The 20,641-nt window shown below is 35.0% G+C and overlaps 1 protein-coding gene across 5 annotated transcripts in view; it reads left to right on the top strand.

Moving 5' to 3' along the window:
- The window catches only part of RABGAP1L (RAB GTPase activating protein 1 like), a 569,757-nt gene that overhangs the window by 50,076 nt on the left and 499,040 nt on the right, over positions 1 to 20,641 (top strand). For all 5 annotated transcript variants that reach the window (XM_031688779.2, XM_072946070.1, XM_031688780.2 and 2 more), the window contains exons 2-4: positions 7,099 to 7,269; positions 8,742 to 8,934; positions 18,918 to 19,128. In XM_031688779.2, coding sequence (XP_031544639.1) covers positions 7,132 to 7,269; positions 8,742 to 8,934; positions 18,918 to 19,128 — 542 coding nt within the window. In that variant the 5' untranslated portion in view covers positions 7,099 to 7,131. The remainder of the gene's footprint in view (positions 1 to 7,098; positions 7,270 to 8,741; positions 8,935 to 18,917; positions 19,129 to 20,641) is intronic.

Below are 20,641 nucleotides of genomic sequence, written 5' to 3'. Positions count from 1 at the left end.
TCTCTTGTTAGGTGCATACTCATTGAGGATTATTATGTCTTCTTGGAGAATTGACTTCTATTATTATATGATCTCTCTCTTTTTCTCTGATAAAGTTCTGAAGTCTGCTTGTCTAAAATCAGTATGGCTTTTCCAGCTTTCTCTTTTCTTATGTTAGAAATTTCTTTATTATTACTTACTATTAAGTACCAACTTAATAAGCAAAAAATTTGAAGCCACCCTTCCACAGTCCACTCTCACCTCCCACACCCAAATTCCATACTTAGCTTCCAGCCATTTGTCAAAAGTACTGTTTAAGTGTACTCAATTTATGACTCCAGTGCCTTCTGCTCAGGTAAACAGATCTTAGTTACTGTCTCTGTCTTGACTGCCTCCAGATTTGGCATGGCAGTTTGTCCTGTGACCTCAATTCTCTGATGGATCTAAGAAGAGCTGTTGATTTTCAATTTGTCCAACCTTTTCTTGTTTTGGGGACAGAGGCAATGATTTCCATGCTCTTTAGCTGATACCAGAAGTTGAATTGTTTGTCTTTTTATTACTGACTTGTGAGAGTTCCTCATATAATCTGGATACCAGGTCCTTATCAGCTCGACTTGCAGGTATTTTCTCATCCTGTGGATTTTTTTTGGGGGGGGGATTTTTTTGCCTTTTTTTTTTTCATTTTTCATTTTTTTAGGTAGAATTGTTACAGTTTGACTGCACATATAATTTATTGCATGTAAATACATATACACATACTGTGCATATTAAAATATGTATATATGTACTGTTCATTGTTTCTAAGAAACTGTAGAGCTTTAACTTTTTAAACTTATATAGTTATCAAAGGAATAAAGCCAACCACAAAATAAGAATTAATTCAAAAAGATACATACACCCCACTATTAACAACATTATTTATAATTGCCAAGATATGGAAGCATCCTAAATGCACATCAATAGATGAATGGATAAAGAAGATGCAGCATATATATATGTAATAGAATACAACTCACCCATAAGAAAGAAGAATATTTAGCCATTTGTGGCCGTACATTCACTTTTTTTTTTTACACTTCAAAAACCAGAATTTTATAACTGGCATAAACATTTCCACTGCATCAAAAATAACAAAATACCTAGAAATAAACCTAATCAAGGAGGTTACCTATGCTCTGAACACTGTAAAACGTTGATGAAAGAAATTAAAGATGATACAAAGAAATGGAAAGGTATCTTGTGCTCTTGGATTGGGAGAATCAACATTATCAAAATGGCCGTGCTACCCAAAGCAATCTAAGCAACCCCTGTCAAAATACTCATAACATTCTTCACAGAACTAGAACAAACAATTCGAAAATTTTATGGAACCATGAAAGACCCCGAACTGCCATAGCAATCTTATGTAGGTCTTTTTTTTTTTTCCTCCTTTCTCTTTTTGTTCTCTTTTCTTATGGTTTGATGACTAGAGAAGTTCCTTCAACATTTGTTGTAAAGCTGGTTTGGTGATGATGAATTCTTTTAGCTTTTGCTTATCTATGAAGCTTTTGATTTCTCCATCAAATCTGAACAAGAGCCTTGCTGAATAGAATATTCTTTCATCACTTTAAATATATCATGCCACTCCCTTCTTCCCTGCAGTGTTTCTGCTGAAAAATCAGCTAATAACCTTATGGGAGTTCTCTTGCATGTTATTTGTTGCTTTTCTCTTGCTAATTTTAATATTTTCTCCTCATCCTTAATTTTTGTCAATTTGATTACTATGTGCCTTGGTGTGTTCCTTTTTGGATTGATCCTGTGTGGAACTTTCTCCATTTCCTGGACTTGGGTGACTCTTTCCTTTCCTAAGTTGGGGAAGTTTTTGGTTCTTATCTCTCCAAAAATTTTCTCAGGTCCTTTCTCTCTCTTTTCTCTTTCTGGGACTCCTATAATGCAAATATTAGCTTGCTTCATGTTGTCCCAAAGTTCCCTTAAACTATCCTCATTTCTTTTCATTCTTTTTTCTTTTTTCTGTTCTGAAGTAGTAATTTCTACTAATCTGTTTTCTAGTTCATTGATCTGTTCTTCTGCCTCATTTAGTCTATTCTTGGTTCCTTCTAGAGTGTTATTCATTTCAGTGATTTTATGCTTCAACTTTGGGTATTCTTTATATTTTCCAACTCTTTGCTAAAAACTTTGCTCTGTGCATCTATACTCCTATTGAGTTCTTTGAACCTCTTTGCCATCATTGCGTTAAACTCTCAAATAAATTGCCTATCTCCTTGTTACTTATTTCTTCCGGGATTTTATTTTATGCCTTGGCCTGGGAGATATTCCTATGCCGCCTCATATTGTCTATCTTTCTATTTGTATTTTTAGATAGGTTAGTTTCTTGACCTTGGAGAGGTGGCCTTATGTGGGAGACATCCTATGCGTCCTGTCAGTACACTCCTCTCTTGTCACCCAAGGTCCAGGCAGAGTCCAGCCTGTAGAGTCCCAGTGTAGAGTCTAGCCTGTGTTTGTGGATTCCTTCCACAGGCTTTGGGATTATTCTTTTCTTATTTCTGTTATCTGCCCTGGTGGATGAGACTGGACTAGAGGCTTATGCAGGTTTCCTGGTAGGAGGAGCAAATGCCTGCCCACTGCTGGGTGAAACTTGGTCCTGGATCTCTGATGTGTAGGGCCATGTCTAGAAGCCTTTGTGGGTTAGAAAGTTTGCTGATGGGTGGGGCTGTGTTCCCACCCTGTACGTTGTTTGGCCTAAGGCTTCCCTACAGGCTGTTGGCTGGGGCTGGGTCTTGGTCTAATGATCCAATCAACATGTCAGCCTCCAGGAAAGCTCATGTACATGAACACTCCCAGAGTGTCCGCCACCAGCTTTAATGTCCCCTGAGTGAGCCACAACCGTCCCCTACCTCCTCAGGAGACCCTCCAAAACCAGCAGGCAGGCCTGGCCCAGGTTCCGATGAAATCACTGCCTCTACCCTTGAACCTGACACACATGAGATTCTGTGTACCCTTCCTAAGAGAATGAAGTCTCTGTTTCTCCAAGTCCCATGGGGCTCCTGGAGTGAAGTCCCACTGGCCTTCAAAACCAGATGTCCAGGGGTCTCCTCCTCCTCCCAAAGCCGGGACCCGAGCTGGGGAGCCTGACATGGGGCTTAGAAGGCTAACTCCTGTTGGAGGGCATCTGTGACTTAATTCTTCAGCTTGTGGGTCACCCACCCAGGTGGTTTGGGGCTCGATTATATCACGTGTACACTTGTCCTACCATCCTGCTTTGGTTCCCTGTTTATGTTTCTAGTTGAAGAAGAACTTTTTGCTTGGTTCCAGTCTTTTTTTTCGATGGTTGTTTAGCAGTCAGTTGGGGTTTTGTTGTAGTTGCAAGAAGAGGTGAGCTTGTGGTCCTACCACTCCATCATCTTGACCAGAAATTCTCCAACCTGTGGATTTTATTTTTACTTTCTTCATGGTATCATTTCAATGTAGTCCAATTTATCAGTTTTTTTCCTCTTGCCACTTGTGCTTTTGGTGTCATATTAGAAACCATTGCTTAACCCAAGTCCATGAATATTTACTCCTATGTTTTCTTCTAAGGGTTTTATAGTTATAGTTCTTAGATTTACATCTATGATCCATTTTGAATTAAATTTTGGGTATGGTGTGAAGTAGGGGTCCAGCTTCATTCTTCTCCGTGTAGATATCTAATTGTTCCAACAACATTTATTGAAAAGACTATTCTTTTCTCTTTTAAATCTTACTACTTACCAGTAGAAATATTTTAAAATACTGACTTTGCTTTCCCAAATTTTTGTGTTTGTGTGTAAATTTGATAAGCATGTATGTCATCTTTGTATTGAGTTCAGAGCAATGCCCAATTCAGTAAGGTAGCATTAGGCAAACTTATGAGAGTATCCTTAAGGCCCTTCAAGGCAGGAGTTTTTATGCTTGTAATGACAGCTGTCATAATTCTGAGTAGAATGAGAAGTGCTGGCCTGTGTTCTGAAGAGGTCACAAAATTACATATGATATACTAATAGATTTCTAGTTAGCCTGGCAGAATATCTGACATTCTCTTGGGCTAAAGAAAACCTCTGTTAAAAATGGACATCTTATTTAAATTGAGCAACTATTAGTATTCATTAACAAGCTAATTCAGAATTAACTATCAGGTTAACTATCCTTTATTTAAGAAGAAAGCTTTGAGGGGAGAGACAGATAAATTTTGATGGAGGAGAGATGTGGAGAAAGTTCACTGTGCATAGAGATGTTCTGTTGATACCAACTCTGGGTCTCAAGGAACAGATGAAGAGACTTGAAGAGACTATATAATGTAGTGGTTCAGAGCATCCATGGATTTGGTGTTTGTGGCGGGTCCTAGAACCAATCCTCCATGGTTACTGAAGGACGGCTGTATTGTCACCCATACTCATTATATAGCTATCCTGGCCTCTTTTCCGTTCCTGTAAGCCTTTACTTACATCTTTGCCTTTTTATTTGCTATTTCTTCTACTTGAAATTATTTCTGCCTTGTTCTTTCTGTGGTTTGCTTATTCTTATTAAGTCCGCATGTCAACTGGGCCCATATTGCCTCCTGTTTTCTCATCATCACGTTTTGCTGTACTTATTCCAGTATGTGATCCTGATTTATTTTCTTCTTCCTTATTTATCACGTCCATAAGAATGTTAGCTCTAGAAAGACTGGGCTTGCGCTCATCTTACTAATCATATAATCTCCAGTTCCCATTATAGTTTCTGTCATGTGATACGGACTCATTAAATGTTTGTTGAGTGGTTGAATGAAAGCTGGTACCTATAGGAGTCAGCCATATGAAGCTAGGAGATAAGAGCTAAGACCCTAAAGTGAAAAAGAACTTTCTGTTACTGAAGAGTTGTAATGATAAAGTGGCAGAGGCCTTGTGTATTTCAGGCCTTGTGAGCCCTGGTAAGGAGTTTGGATTTTATTTGAATTTTAGTGAAAAGATTTTAATCTGGAGTTTTAATGTAATCCAACTTATTTTCCAAAAGATTTCTTTGGCAGCTCTGTGAAGAGTAGATTAGGAAGGGGAAGATAGGAGATGGGTTAGGAGGCTTATAAAGTGGGTGAGAACATAGCTTGAGAGGAATGAAGATAAGGATAACATGCAGATCTCTTGTTTGAGCAACTGTGGTAGAAGGTGGTGTTATTTACTGAAATGGGAAATCTGAATAAGGAACAACTTTGAAGGAGACATTAGGAATTCCATGTGGGTCACATTTCAGACACTGGTAAGAATTCCACGTGGTAGTATCAAGTGAAGAGTTGGATTCAAAATCAGGAATTTCAAGGAGACATTTGGGTTGGGATAGAAATTCAGGAGACTTTTAGCATACAGATGCTGTTTAAATATATGGCAATGAGAGATATTACTTAGCATGTGTGGTGGGAATCAGAAAAAAAGCTCAGGACTTGAACTTGGGGCATTTCCAACATTTAGATGTCAAGTAGAGTAGTGGCAACTAAAAGCATTTGGAGAAGGACAGGCCACAGAAAAAGACACCTGGAATATGTGATGTCTTGGCAATCGGGGATTCATGAGTCAGCCTGAAGGGTAAAAACGGCTTCTAACACATACTGCATTTTCAGAAACATGTAATACACAAAATGAGAAAAGCCTTTAGAGGACTGATGACTGTGCTTGAATGAATGGCTTTAAAAAGGAAGGATGTTTATATGCCTAACAAGTAAATGAAGGCTAGCTAATTAAACTAGCCTTGGAGTATGCAGTATTATTTATTTTAATATTATTAGAAACTTTGATTTTTGATAACATTAGGAAGTAATTAATTTTTTGAAGTGTAACTTGGAAGGGAGAAGTAATTTTTTTTTCCCCAAAAGAAATGGTGTTAGTGTCACCTAATGGCAAAATGAGATATTGCAGCCATATTTATATGAGGCAATGAACAAAGTAACTTAATTAGAAAGAGAAAAAGAACATTTTTAGGGAGTTTTTGGCACAAATCAGAAGACTTACCATGGTTACGAGGACCTGTGTTCTTTAGTACCGGCCTACTTGTCCTGCCTCTCTGTCACATTACCCCTTTGGTTACTGAGCAGATTGTTTAATATATGGTTCTTCTTTGTCTTTCAGGTTTCAGCTCAAATATTCCTCTTTCAGAGAGTCCTTTCCTAACACCTAATTTAAAGTTGTTCCTGTGCTCTTTACAGCTGCTCTTTTTGCATCAACCTCTTTTGTTTTTCTTCATACCCTATAAAATAAGTTGGGTTTACCCCATTTGCTCACTTGCTTCTTCTTCACTAGATATAAGCTCCAGGAGGTGAGGCAACTTGTGTCTTCACTCATGTGACCCCAGTGCTGAGTGTAGTGTCTTATTATATAGTGCATGTGTTCAGTTAAAATTAGTTGTGTGAATATTTGAATTTCTGGAAGTGATAAGAGGATGTTGAGTTTCCGTGGTGTAGAGATCTATCCAGAAAACAGAACCAACCACGCTGCTATTTAATTACTGAAACATCGTTTGCTACATGAATGCAATGTGAAAGCTTTTTTTTGTCCCCTACCTGTTTTTATTGTTGTTGTTCCCTGTACATAAGTGGTAATGTGTATGGAAAAGAAAAATACATGGCTTAGGGTGTTGATTTCTGTGTTAATCAGTCAACTAAAGTGAGATAGAAAAAATATTTTAAGGTACAATAGTTGGTCTTGATAAGTTTTTGCAGACATTTAGATTTAATTATAAAGTAATTTCAGTGAATATATTTTTATTTGTGTGTGAATTTGTAGACACTTCTAGTATTATGCTTAATTATTTCCTCTATTTATTAAAAAGAACAAAACCAGTATTTCTAGGGGATACAGAGAGAGAGCCAAACAGTAGTAATCCAAAATTTTAGTTGAGATATGGGTGGGTTGTTTTTCGGGGAACAATATGGTTCTTTTAGTCTGGAAACTCAGGGTGAAGAGAGTACATTTCCATTATGTGGCCCAGTCCGAGAAGGGAGCCTCCCTAGCTTTGAGATAATCTAGCCAGCAGAATTCTATTTTGCATGAACCATCAAGGCCAAAGATTGATCAGGTACTTAATAGTTCATGTTTTTATTCAGTAGTTTTTGTTCTTAATCCTTGTGGTTTTGACCAGGTGGATGTGGGAAGAGAAGTTTACAGAACTGAAATGGAGGTCAGAGCTTCATTACAGAAGGTTAGTGGGTCATCGGATTCTGTGACTGCACTGAACAGTGAAGAATTTGTTTTGGTTCCTCAGCATGCAGATGATCTTTCTACAAAAGATGATGAAAAACCTGAACTGAAGGTATTTTTTTCTTTGCTACAAATGATATTATTTTAAATTATGGGTTTTTTTTAAACTAGGGATAACTTACCTTGGGAGATATATAAAATTCAAAGATTTTTCTTAAGTCCTGACATTGAGAATAGAATTGATGTATGATTTATACAGAGACTAATTATTTGATTTGTATATTTAAAAAATTTTTTGCTTTTGGTTGTTTATCTTCTACTTTAGAATTCAGAAAGAAGGAATAGAAGAGAAAAAAGAAGAGAAAGAGTAATTGTCAAGTTAGACTTAATGGTTAAATCTTGCATACATTTAATTTATCTGGATATTTTTGTCTTACTGTTGGGTTTTAAAAATTATATAAATACATAGTTATGTTTTATCTTCACTTTAGAGACTTTATGATTTTTATGTTTTAAGTTAGCTGGTAATATTCTTGTATGTGATTTAATACTTGACTTGTCTGAATATTTTTTAAATATATGTTTTGTAATTTTAGCAGTTGAGTTTTTATTTGGATGTAGTCTTTTTTCTTTTTCATTTTTATGTTTCCTTTTCTAACTCAAAGAAAAGGAGCCAAACAAAGCCAAGTATACATGCATGAGAATTTCATAACCATCTTCTAGAAATAAGAACAGAAAAATTAGTAAAAAATACTACATATTATTTATGATTTTTATTTAATATTAATTATGACATCAAAGGTATGTTAGTATATTAATCTAATATGTCAATCTAATAAAATTTTATAAAAATCAGATTGGTGAGTACTCATGTTGAGGATATGGTTTTATAAAGATTTTATTAAAATAATCAATGGATTTCTTTAAATTTATTCAAATATCTATTTAAATAAATAACTATTTAAATTCACTTAACTGTATTTTCATATTAATGTGTTTAATTTAAGGCATGATTTATTTACTTAGGCTTTGTGTCTCACTTGCTTTTAAGAAAAAGATGAGTCAACTTAAATGTAAGAAAATTAGCAATACTCTTTGGCAGCTAGCAAGCAAAATCTGTGAAGAAATCAGAAATGTGTTTATACTATGATAGCAAAAAATATGCCGTTTTAAACGGTAATCACACTATACACCATCTATTTAAACTTACCCATTTTCCCCTTTAAAACATACACTTAGTTACCTGGTATTTAGAATGTGTTACTAAAAAATAAAAAGAAAAAAACAAGAAAAGGAAATCTCTATAAATAATATCTTAGATGTGATATAGTTGGAAACTGCCTGAAGTATTTCTGAAGAATCTTTTTCAGAAACTAATAATCCTCTAATTTATTTGATTTTATTATTCAGGACTTTGTATTATACTTAATTATCTTAGGTACAACTGTATGAATTCTTGGTATTCAGTAACTATATTTAAATTTAAATGTTTATATTGTTAAAATTTATTCTAGAAATGAAGTATTTTCATTAAGTCCAGAACCATATTACGATTGAAACAGAGTTGTCTTTCTTTGTCTGTAGATAGTTTCTAATGGTGATGAACAATTGGAAAAAGCCATGGAAGAGATTTTGAGAGATTCTGAGAAAGGGCAAAGCAACCTTCTTGTTGATTGTTCAAGTTCCAGTGAGATTTCAGACCATTCATTTGGAGATGTTTCAGCCAGCCAAACAAATAAGCCATCTCTTCAGTTAATTTTGGATCCATCAAATACAGGTACTGTATCGAATTCTTAGAAATCATAAGAGAAATGGGATAAAGTGATAATGAAAACTTTAAGATGAAAATTAGAAAATTTTCTTAGCTTCATTTCCTAAGATCAAGGCCACCAGCTTTTTAGTTCTGGTTGATAGTTCTCACTTTGGTTCTTATGTATCTGTTTGAGACTGATTTTACAGGTAGAAGTACAATGTTCTTTGAGAACTGAGACTATGTCTCAGTCTTCATTTTACCCCCAGTACTTTGCATATAGTAGGCCCTCAATAAATACTTACTGAACAAATGAATAAATTCTTAAGTATCAAAGAATAGTGTAATGGACACATTCTTTCATATGATGTGCCTTTTTACTCAGTGTGACTACAGTTATTTCAGATTAAAATTTGTGAAAATTCTAAGTAAAATAGCGTATCGACTCCTTTAGTGTAATAAAAAAAAATTCTTGCATGAATGAGTAGGATGTATAGTAGGAATACCAGCTTATAAATCAAAATGGTTTTGGATGCAAGAAAAGCCAAACAAAACCAAACCAGCCCCTACTCAGCTGGTTTAAACACTGGAGGTTTGGTTTGATCTGGGTTTTGATAATATTTCTTTGTTAACTACTCAACTTTGGTCTTCTCCTGCCATCTTTCTCCTTAACTGGCCTCCTTTATGGTCACAAAGTAGATAGCAGAAATTCATAAGTAAGGCCAGGTGATTTGTTCATGCCTAGTGGCAAAGAGAAGGGCTCTGATCTTCTACCCAATGAGCAAAAGTTGTGAGCTTTACTCTGAATAGACCAACTGAACGATTTTCTAGTGGTCAAGGGGAATGACATGAACTGATAGGTGGAGGCCTTGCTTACCTTCAGACTCCTCAGTAAGTCACTCTGACAGAGGAGATGAGACTATCCTGATTGATTTAAGGCATTCATGATCCAGTTGTGAATGTTGGTGTAGGGTACTTACAGGCCAAAGTGCTGCACAATGGGGCCATGACGGCCCTAACTTATGCTATGCCCCAAATTTATTCCTAGTGAATCAAATATGTAAATGTGAACAATAAACCTGTTAGAAGAAAATAAAATATTTTTGTGATTGTCAGGATAGGAAAAGCCAAATCACAAAGGAAAAGATAGTTGCATTTTGATACATAAAAGCTTAAATCATCTGAATGAGAAAAGTACCATAATAAATATGGCTAAATGGAGAAGATAATTTGCAGTGTGTTGGGGATCCCCAAAAACACCTCCTTGTTTAATGATTCACTGTAAAGACTCATTGGTCTCAGTGTGTATTCATATTCATGGCTAGATTTAAGTTCAAAGGGACTTAAGATATGTATCTATATCGATAGCTATATGATTTGAAAAGATACAGGATTGGAAACAAACCTTACAAAGTATTAGTTTTTGTACTTTTTGATTGAGGGAGCATGAGAGATTATATTATTCATCGTGCTTTATTTTATCTTTTGAATTTCTTAAATCCTTAACCCTCCCCCAAAACCCAAAGCATACTGATACATAGTTATGTTATTTCTTGGTTAATAGATTATCAAAAAGAAGAAATACTTTTGTCTTCTAATGTAGCTCTGATAGGTTGTTGGAATCAATTCTCCTTTGCAGTGGCTTAGATGATATTCTTATTTCTGAGCCTATTTGATAGGGACCATGTATTATGTACCTTTTTGTGATCTCAACACCCATTACACTAGGTAAATACATTTTAAAAAAATGTAACTTTCACTGAAGGTCTCAGTGGATAAGAATTTCCTTTGCTTTACAAGTAAGTTTTTAGCATTCTTTTCTGGTTATGTATTGTTTTTTTCATTTTCAATAAAAAGTCATGTGCTTTGTGTTCTCCCCAAAATTCATATGTTAAGATCCTAGCCTCCAAGGTGATGATGTTAGGAGGTGGGGCCTTTGGGAGGTGATTAGATCTTGAGGGCAAAGCCCTCATAATAGGGATTAATGTCCTAAAAGAGACGCCAGAGTGTTGGCTTGTCCCTTCTGGAATTGAGGACACAGTGAAAAGATGCTAATCTAGAAAGCAGTCTCTCACTAGACACTGAATCTGCCAGAGACTTGATCTTGGACTTCCTAGCATCCAGAGCTGTGAGAAATAAATGGCTGTTATTTATAATCCACCCAGTCTGTGGTATTTTGTTACATAGCAGGCTGAAAGAACTAAGACATTTCAGCTGCCTCTTCATAACTGCAGTCAACACAGTTTTTGCTAACAGGATTGTTGTGGTCGATTTAAAATGACACAGCACTTCAGTTATTAGGAACTGTCTGGAAAGTATCTAGATTTAAATGGGCTAAACTGAATATTAAAGGAATGTAGTTTTCCAATGATAAAATTAGATAAATCTAGAGCTTTTGTTTAAACGTCATGATAATGTGTTGGTTTTTTGTCATTTGGTGAACTTTTATTCTGGCTACTTGAATTCAACTGTATAGGGAATCTTTGCTAATTTACTGCAGTGTACTAAAAGATTGTTTGGATATATGGATGAGTCTTTTCTCCCATGCTCTTTGGTATTCTTTGCATATTTCTGCTGAGGATGGAATGATGGAATTGAAAAGTATGGCTTAAATAGGACTGAATTTATGTTTAGGAGGAAATGAATTTCTTATGTTGGTGTGTGATTTTACTAGATCTAAAAGTGTTGGCTTGCTAAAAATATTTTGCTATTTGCCTGCATAACTCAAGATCTCCACTAGTCATAAAGAGTTTTGTCTACATGAAGGCTGTCGTTACGATACATTTAGTTGTGAGTGGGATTAGGGTCTAGGTGGTGCCCAGGATGATATGTGTTTGTCACTAATAGGTTACTAAAAGGATCACTAGCTATTAAAATTGTTTATATCTCCATTGAAGCATCTGACCCCTGGCTTTTTATGGAGCAATATTCTTTGAATAGTTGTTTTCTTTGAGTACTTTAAAGATGTTATTCTGCTGTCTTCTCTTCTCCATAGTTTTTTTTTTAACATTTTTTATTGATTTATAATCATTTTACAATGTTGTGTCAAATTCCAGTGTTCAGCACAGTTTTTCAGTCATTCATGGACATATACATACTCATTGTCACATTTTTTTCTCTGTGAGTTATCATAACATTTTGTGTATATTTCCCTGTGCTATACAGTGTAATCTTGTTTATCTATTCTACAATCTTAAAATCCCAGTCTATCCCTTCCCACCCTCCACCCCCCTGGTAACCACAAGTCTGTATTCTCTGTCTGTGAGTCTATTTCTGTCCTGTATTTATGCTTTGTTTTTGTTTGTTTGTTTTTGTTTTTGTTTTTTAGATTCCACATATGAGTGATCTCATATGGTATTTTTCTTTCTCTTTCTGGCTTACTTCACTTAGAATGACATTCTCCAGGAGCATCCATGTTTCTGTGAATGGCATTATGTTGTTGGTTTTTATGGCTGAATAGAATTCCATTGTATAAATATACCACATCTTCTTTATCCAGTCTCCTGTTGATGGACATTTAGGCTGTTTCCATGTTTTGGCTATTGTAAATAGTGCTGGTATGAACATTGGGGTGCAGGTGTCATCCTGAAGTAGATTTCCTTCTGGATACAAGCCCAGGAGTGGGATTCCTGGGTCATAGGGTAAGTCTATTCCTAGTCTTTTGAGGAATCTCCACACTGTTTTCCACAGTGGCTGCACCAAACTGCATTCCCACCAGCAGTGTAGGAGGGTTCCCCTTTCTCCACAGCCTCTCCAGCATATGTCATTTGTGGATTTTTGAATGACGGCCATTCTGACTGGTGTGAGGTGATACCTCATTGTAGTTTTGATTTGCATTTCTCTGATAATTAGTGATATTGAGCATTTTTTCATGTACTTTTTGGTCATTTGTATGTCTTCCTTGGAGAATTGCTTGTTTAGGTCTTCTGCCCATTTTTGGATTGGGTTGTTTATTTTTTCTTATTGAGTCGTATGAACTGCTTATATATTCTGGAGATCAAGCCTTTGTCGGTTTCACTTGCAAAAATTTTCTCCCATTCCGTAGGTTTTCTTCTTGTTTTACTTCTGGCTTCCTTTGCTGTGCAGAAGCTTATAAGTTTCATTAGGTCCCATTTGTTTATTCTTGCTTTTATTTCTTCTAGGAGAAAATTTTTGAAATGTATGTCAGATAATGTTTTGCCTATGTTTTCCTCTAGGAGGTTTATTGTATCTTGTCTTATGTTTAAGCCTTTAATCCATTTTGAGTTGATTTTTGTATATGGTGTAAGGGAATGTTCTAGCTTCATTGTTTTACATGCTGCTGTCCAGTTTTCCCAGCACCATTTGCTGAAGAGACTGTCTTTATTCCATTGTATATTCTTGCCTCCTTTGTCGAAGATGAGTTGACCAAAAGTTTGTGGGTTCATTTCTGGGCTCTCTATTCTGTTCCACTGGTCTATATGTTTGTTTTGGTACCAATACCATGCTGTCTTGATGACTGTAGCTCTATAGTATTGTCTGAAGTCTGGGAGAGTTATTCCTCCAGCCTCTTTCTTTCTCTTCAGTAATGCTTTGGCAATTCTAGGTCTTTGATGGTTCCATATAAATTTTATTATGATTTGTTCTAGTTCTGTGAAATATGTCCTGGGTAATTGGATAGGGATTGCATTAAATCTGTAGATTGCCTTGGGCAGTGTGACCATTTTAACAATATTGATTCTTCCAATCCAAGAGCGTGGAATATCTTTCCATTTTTTTAAGTCTCCTTTAATTTCCTTCATCAATGGTTTATAGTTTTCTGTGTATAATTCTTTCACCTCCTTGGTTAGATTTATTCCCAGATATTTTATTACTTTGGGTGCTATTTTAAAGGGGATTTTTTTTACTTTCTTTTTCTGTTGATTTATCGTTAGTGTAAAGAAATGCAACTGATTTTTGAATGTTAATTTTGTAACCTGCTACCTTGCTGAATTCTTCAATCAGCTCTAGTAGCTTTTGTGTGGACCTTTTAGGATTTTCTATATAGTAACATGTCATCAGCATATAATGACACTTTTACCTCTTTTCCAATTTGGATCCCTTTTATTTCTTTCTCTTGCCTGACTGCTGTGGCTAGGACTTCCAGGACTATATTGAATAGGAGTGGTGATAGTGGGCATCCTTGTCTTGTCCCAGATTTTAGTGGGAAGCTTTTGAGTTTTTCACCCGTTGAGTACTATGCTGGCTGTAGGTTTGTCATACACAGCTTTTATTATGTTGAGATATGTTCCCTTTATACCCACTTTGGCGAGAGTTTTTATCATAAATGGATGTTGAATTTCTCCATAGTTTCTGATGAGAAATCTGCAATCATTTGAATAATTTATTGTTCCCTTAGTTGTAACATGCTGTTTTTCTGTCTGCTTTCAATATTTTTCAATGTTTTTGTGTTCCAGCAGTTTAATTAAATAGGTGTAGTTTTCTTCACATTTATCTTTGTTGGTGTTCATTGAGATTCTTGAATCTGTGAATTTGTATCTTTCATGAAACTTGAGGAATTTTCAGACATTATTTTTTAGAATTTTTTTTTTGTGGTGCAGTAATCTTTTTCTCTTCTTTTCCTGTGACTCAGACAACAAAAGCATTAGTTTCATATTGTCCTACAATTTCTAAGGTTCTTTTCACTGTTTTCCAATCTTGTTTTTCTCTTCTTCAATTTAGATAATTTCCTATTAGTGTATCAAATTTTCTATCTTCAACTTAGATAATTGACCTATATTCCAGTTTACTGACTCACTACTCTGTTATCTCCGTTGTTCCCAGCCCATCCTGTGAAATTTTAATTTAGATGTTTTGTTTTTCTGTTCTTAAATTTACCCTGGTTCTTTTTATGTTTTCTGTTTCTCTGCTGCAGATTTCAATATTTTCATTAATTTCAGATGTGTTCACCTTTATATCATAGAGTATGTTATAATACCAATTTTAAAGTCTTTGATAATTCTAACAACATAATGTTGAGACTGGTATATGTTGATTGCTTTTTCCCTTGAGAATTGGTCACCATTTTCTGTTTCTGTTTTTGTTGTTTTGTTGGTTGAGTAACTGAATTGTTTCTCAGATTTTCTGAATGTTTGAGATTCTCTTTCCAGATAAAATCCTCTGAAGAATGTTGATTTTATTTTAGCAAGCAGTCCACTTGGTTACAACCAGACTGTATGTTCTTTCTTGCTTTCTGATTCCAAAGTTGGTCAATTCCAAAGCCTTTTCTATCTTCTTTGGTCTGTTTCAAACATGTACAGCATGGTGGTAAACCCAAGACTTGTGTTAGTTCATACACGAAATTAGAGGATTACATTCTCCAACTCTCTTCCTCAGGATTTCACCCATACTTTCTGGCTCTTGGGGCCTATTTTCCTTCTTCCCCTGAGTAGAAGAGACAAATTTCTCACTTAGAGTTTTTGTTTCTTTGTGCTGTCATGTGTTCTTGTATGCCTGTAGTCAAATTTAGGACAAAGTGATGAGAGAAAAGAAAGAAAAAAATAGCAGAGGTTTCTTTCTCCTTTTTGGACCATCAGAGCTCCTTTGCTTCGGTGTTCTACCCATTGAGACAGGTTTCGTTTCTTTGAGTTTTAGATGCTTGTGTCACTACTCCATCCCTCTCCCATTCCTCCCCACCCATTGTAGTGCAGCTCCACCACTGGGGCTGGCCTTGTGGTAGAACTCGGAGGGAAAAAAGATGGAGAGAGAAAGATTTTTTATAATTCCCCAAACACTCTCTGCTTTACTAGGACTCCTTTTTTCTGTCCTTTGATTAGAAAGACTGGATTTCTCTCAGTTTTCTTGCTCATTTCACAGTTCTGCAATTTGGGCTACTCTTAGGTCTAATGAGGGATATAAAGGATGAAGAACTATAAAAGAGAATTCAACACTGTACTGGTAGTGCTTCAAGTTTTGACTGCTCTCTCCAATCTATTATTATTTGCTTTTTAAAAGAGAATCAGGTAGTTACTTTTCATGTTCTGCCCAGTGTTTTTGGTTAATAGGCGAAGCTATAGCAGACTTGTTACTTCAGCCTGACTGGTTTAGTTTGAGTATCTTCAGTTTTGCCAGTTTTTGTTTCAGTTATTTTGAAGTATTTCAGTTATTTTGGTATTAGGGGCATAATCACTTTTTAAATTACGTTTTCCTGACAAATTGAGCCTTTTATCATGTGAAATATCTCTTTTTCTCCTGTTAGTATTTGTTATTTTGAAATCTGATTATTCTAATATTAATATAGCCACTCTGGTTTTCTTGTAATTAGTGTTTGCTTGATACAGCTGTTTCTTTTCTTCCCTTCCTTCCTTCCTTCCTTTTTGTGTCTTTTATTTAAGGTATGTATTTCTTATACATAGCCTGTTGTTGAGTTTGGCTTTTTTAATCCAGTTTGATGAACTGTCTTTAATTGGTGTGTTTAGACCAGGGGTCAGCAAACTACTTCCTATGGGCCAAGTCATACCCACTACTTGTTTTCAGTGTGGCTTGTAGGGAAGAATTGTTTTTATATTTTTAAAGGATTGAAAACAGATCAAAAAGGAGAATCCTGTTTTGTAATACATGAAAGTTATACGAAATTTAAATTTCAGTGTGCTTAAGTTTTCTGAAATTTGTATAAAAAATTTTTTTGAAAGTTGTTTTCTCACCTTTTATATTAATACTTGCCTAATATCCTAGATTTTTTCTCTTGGCCCACAAAGCCTAAAATAGTTATAATATGGCCCTTGACAGAAAAAGCTAATGAGCCCTGTTTTGGCCATTTACATTTAATGTAACTCCTTACATGTTTGAATCTAAGTGTACTTTCTCTCTTGCTGTTTGTTTTCTCTTTGTCCCATTTGATTTTTGTCCCCTCGCCCCCCCCTTTCCTGTGTTCCTTTAGATTATTATTATTTTTATTTTTTAATTTGGATTATTTTTTAATATTCTATTTTATCCTCATTACTGGCATATTCATTACATAATTTTGTTTTATTATTTTAGTGGTTTCTCTGGGGTTTATAGCCCAAGTTTTAAATAAGTCTGTTTTATTAATATTATACCACTTCATGTACATGGTGATGTTCCATTTTCTCTCTTGCAGACTTTGTGATTTTTTTGTCATTCGCTTCACTTGTACATATGTTACAAATTCTACAAAGTATTAATTTTTTTTTGCTTTAAATAGTATGTTGTGTTTTAAATTAAACAGCAAGGAAAAAAGTCTTTCTCTCACATTTTATAACTTTTGGTGCTCTTCTGTTTCCCTCTGGTATCATTTTCCTTTATCCTGAGGAACTTCTTTAATATTTTTCTTTTCTTCTGCAAGTTAGGATTAGCTGTTATGTCCATCCAGGGAATATTTCGTTTCAGATCTTGCATTTTTCAGCTCTAGAATTTCTTTTGGTTCTTTTTTATCTTTCATTTTTCTCCTCCTTTTCTTGGGTATTTTTCTTTAATTCCTTTATTTATAATAGTTATTTTAAATGCCTTATCTACTAATTTATCATCTGTCTTTTTTGGATCCATTATGTACTTTTTTTGTATTTGGAGCATACAGAGTTTCATGGCTCTGTGAGTTACACAGATTGTAAAGTATTTATTTCTTTAAAAAGCCTTTTCCCTACTTTTTCCTCTTACCTTTTGTAGAACTCCAATTACACATGTTAGACCACTTGAGCTACTTGATCCTACCATGTTCATCAATCACTGAGCATGGTTTTACCGTAGAATATTGCAAATAATTGTTGTTGCATGAGTATACTTGCTAAATTAACAAAAAATGCATTCTATATATATGTGTGTGTGTGTGTATAATAAAATTTAAACATATTGGCATTCAGCATTAAAATGTATTTTCAGTTTTTTATTTATCACTTTTGAAATATAGTACACTGAACTGATTAGAAAATGGAAAAACATGTTTTAGTGATTGAACAACATGGTAGATGAAGTACTTCATTTTGAATGGCTTTTGTTTTTCAATAGAGAAAACTAGGTGGTGAGGTTGCATAATAGTTTAGTATAGTATATGGGAACTGGAGTGGGGAGGTAGGGAATGGCTTTTGTTTATTATTTATTAATATCCTGTAAGTATAATCATGGTAATGAGGATTTGAGCATGCTGCAAGGATCTAGTTTGGGTGAGACAGGCATACTTTTGTGCAGCATGGATATGGGTAATAGGGGAAGAGTGGAGACCACCTGAATGTGGGTTTTTGGGTGGAGATAGGGAGAGTGGCAAAGGGAGAACTTTATTCTTCTTGGCATATGCAGATTCATACTCTAACCACAGTTACATGCATGCAGTGCTTAGTTACATACATGCATGTTACATGCATGCAGTTTAATACATGCATGCTGTGTTTAGAATTAAAGTGAATAGTTTTTTTGTTTGTTTTTTAAAAGACTCATTAATTGGGAGGGGAGAATTGGGGGAAGCAGTCATATGATAATTCATCAAAATAACAATAATTTAGAGGAAAAAAGTTTTCATTGGAATACTTACTTAATTTGTGGAAGTCAGCAAGCTGGGAAGGAGCAAGATAAAGAGCTAGACTTTTGTTGGTGTTGGTATGTGATAGAACATTTTCGTATTGTTGATTGTTGCTTAGGAAGTTAGGCTGCTTAATAAATTTGGAGCTGTCTGTGCAGGATCTTTTCCAGAGAAACTTTTAACTGATTTTAGTTTTATTTAATTCTCCTTATTTTTAGGCTATTTCACACTGACTTTAGTTTTTTCTTATTATATTAGTCGTTTGACCTCCGTATTTTTTATTTTTTAAAATATAAAGCTTAGAATTGTCTTGTTTTTCTCTAAAGAAGTTATAGCTAAGTAAGATAATACTTGGAGAGATCTGAAGTGCAAAATGGTTAGTTCTAGAACTCTAAGTTAAGATGTGAGATAAACATTATATGAAATGAAAACAGAGACCTAAATTTTATTTGCAATTTTTCATTTTTTGGGGGGCAGCAGGTGAAATGATACTGTGAAATTTTGCATTAACTTTTGAGTGTTTTGTTCTTTTTTTCTTCAGAAATTTCTACACACAGACCATCTTCTCCAGGTGGAATAGCTGAAGAAGATAGTGTTTTATTTAACAAACTGACCTACTTAGGATGTATGAAGGTTTCTTCCCCACGTAATGAAGTGGAGGCTTTACGGGCAATGGCAACTATGAAATCTTCCAGTCAGTACCCCTTTCCTGTTACTCTGTATGTGCCAAATGTTCCAGAAGGTTCTGTGAGGTAAGCGCTAATCCTTTTTTTACCCCTCTTAGACATGTATGAAGCTTTTTGGGTCATGGTGTTGATATTTATCATAGATGAGGCCTAGGACTTAACTGTGAATTCATTTTTACTCTGAAGATGTGCATAGCAAACATGTTTAGGTTTAGACTGTGCTCCTTATTTGCAAGGGGCATTTGTAAAATTATGCTTACAATGTTATAAATGTAATTGTAACTGTAAAAATACTCGTAATTTGTATTTTACCTTGTTATGTAACAGTGGTTCAAAAACTAGGTTGATCCCTAGAATTTAAGCTCTTTATGTCAGACAGGAAAGAAGCAAAATGGTTTCTTGCCATATGCTTCATTAGAAATAATATATAATGTCATCTGAACTTTGAATGTATTTACATATAAATCTGATTATGCTTTACTTTGGCTAAAAAAGCTTTCCTTGGTTTTCCAGAGGCTCTTAAACTTTTTTCCAGTTTCAACTCAAGAAACTGTTTATCAAAAGAAACCTCCTTTGCTTTTCCCTATTTTTCTTAATAGGCTTTATTTTTTATCAGAGGTTTTAGGTTCACAGCAAAACTGAGCAGAAAGTACAGAGATTTCTTGTATCCCAGATGTGCAACCCCCTACCTCTGCCCAAACACACACTTCCCTCATCATCAGCATCCCCTTCCATGTGGTACATTTGTTACAATTGGTGAACTTATGTAATAATTTTCCAATGCCCTTAGTTTATGTTGGGGCTCACTCTTGGTGGTGTACGTTCTGTGGGTTTGGACAAATATATAATGATGTGCATCCGCCTTTGCAGTTCATCCAGAGTACTTTCACTGTCCTAAGAATCCTACATTCTGCCTATTTATCTGTCCCTCCTCACAACCACTGGCAACCACTGATCTTCTTACTGTCTCCATAGTTTTGCCCTTTCCTGTATGTTATGTAGTTGGAATTGTGTAATAATAAGTAGGCTTTTCATATTGGCTTCTTTTACTTAATAATAGGCATTTAAGGTTCCTACATGTATTTTTGTGGCTTGATAGCTCATTTCTTTTTGGTGCTGAATAATATGCCATTGTCTGGATGTACCATGGTTTATTTATCCATTTACCTGTGGAAGGACATCTTGATTGCATCCAAGGTTTGGCAATTATGAGTAAAGCTTCTATAAACATCTGTGTGCAGGGTTTTGTGTAGACATAGTTTTAATTTAAATTTGAGTAAATACCAAGGAGTGTAATTGCTGGATCGTATAGTTTGAGTACATTTAGTTTTGTAAGAAACTGCCAGACTATTAAAAGAAACCTCCTTTGATCGTATTGTAACTATCCTTCTTTCTTTCTACTGGGCCTTTTTTTTTTTCTTCATAGCAGTTTTCCTTAACTTGATATTATATTATATATTTGTTTGTTTATTTATCTTCCTCACTAGAATATAAATCCCATAGGAGCAAGTTATTGGTATTTATTTCCTGCTACAATTTCAGTGTTTAGAGCAATATCTGGGCCATAGCAGGTTTTTAG

This window comes from Vicugna pacos, chromosome 21 (assembly GCF_048564905.1).
Source record: "Vicugna pacos chromosome 21, VicPac4, whole genome shotgun sequence".
Taxonomy (NCBI): domain Eukaryota; kingdom Metazoa; phylum Chordata; class Mammalia; order Artiodactyla; family Camelidae; genus Vicugna; species Vicugna pacos.
Note: the sequence above shows the minus strand (reverse complement) of the source record. Positions and strands in the feature narration are given on the sequence as shown.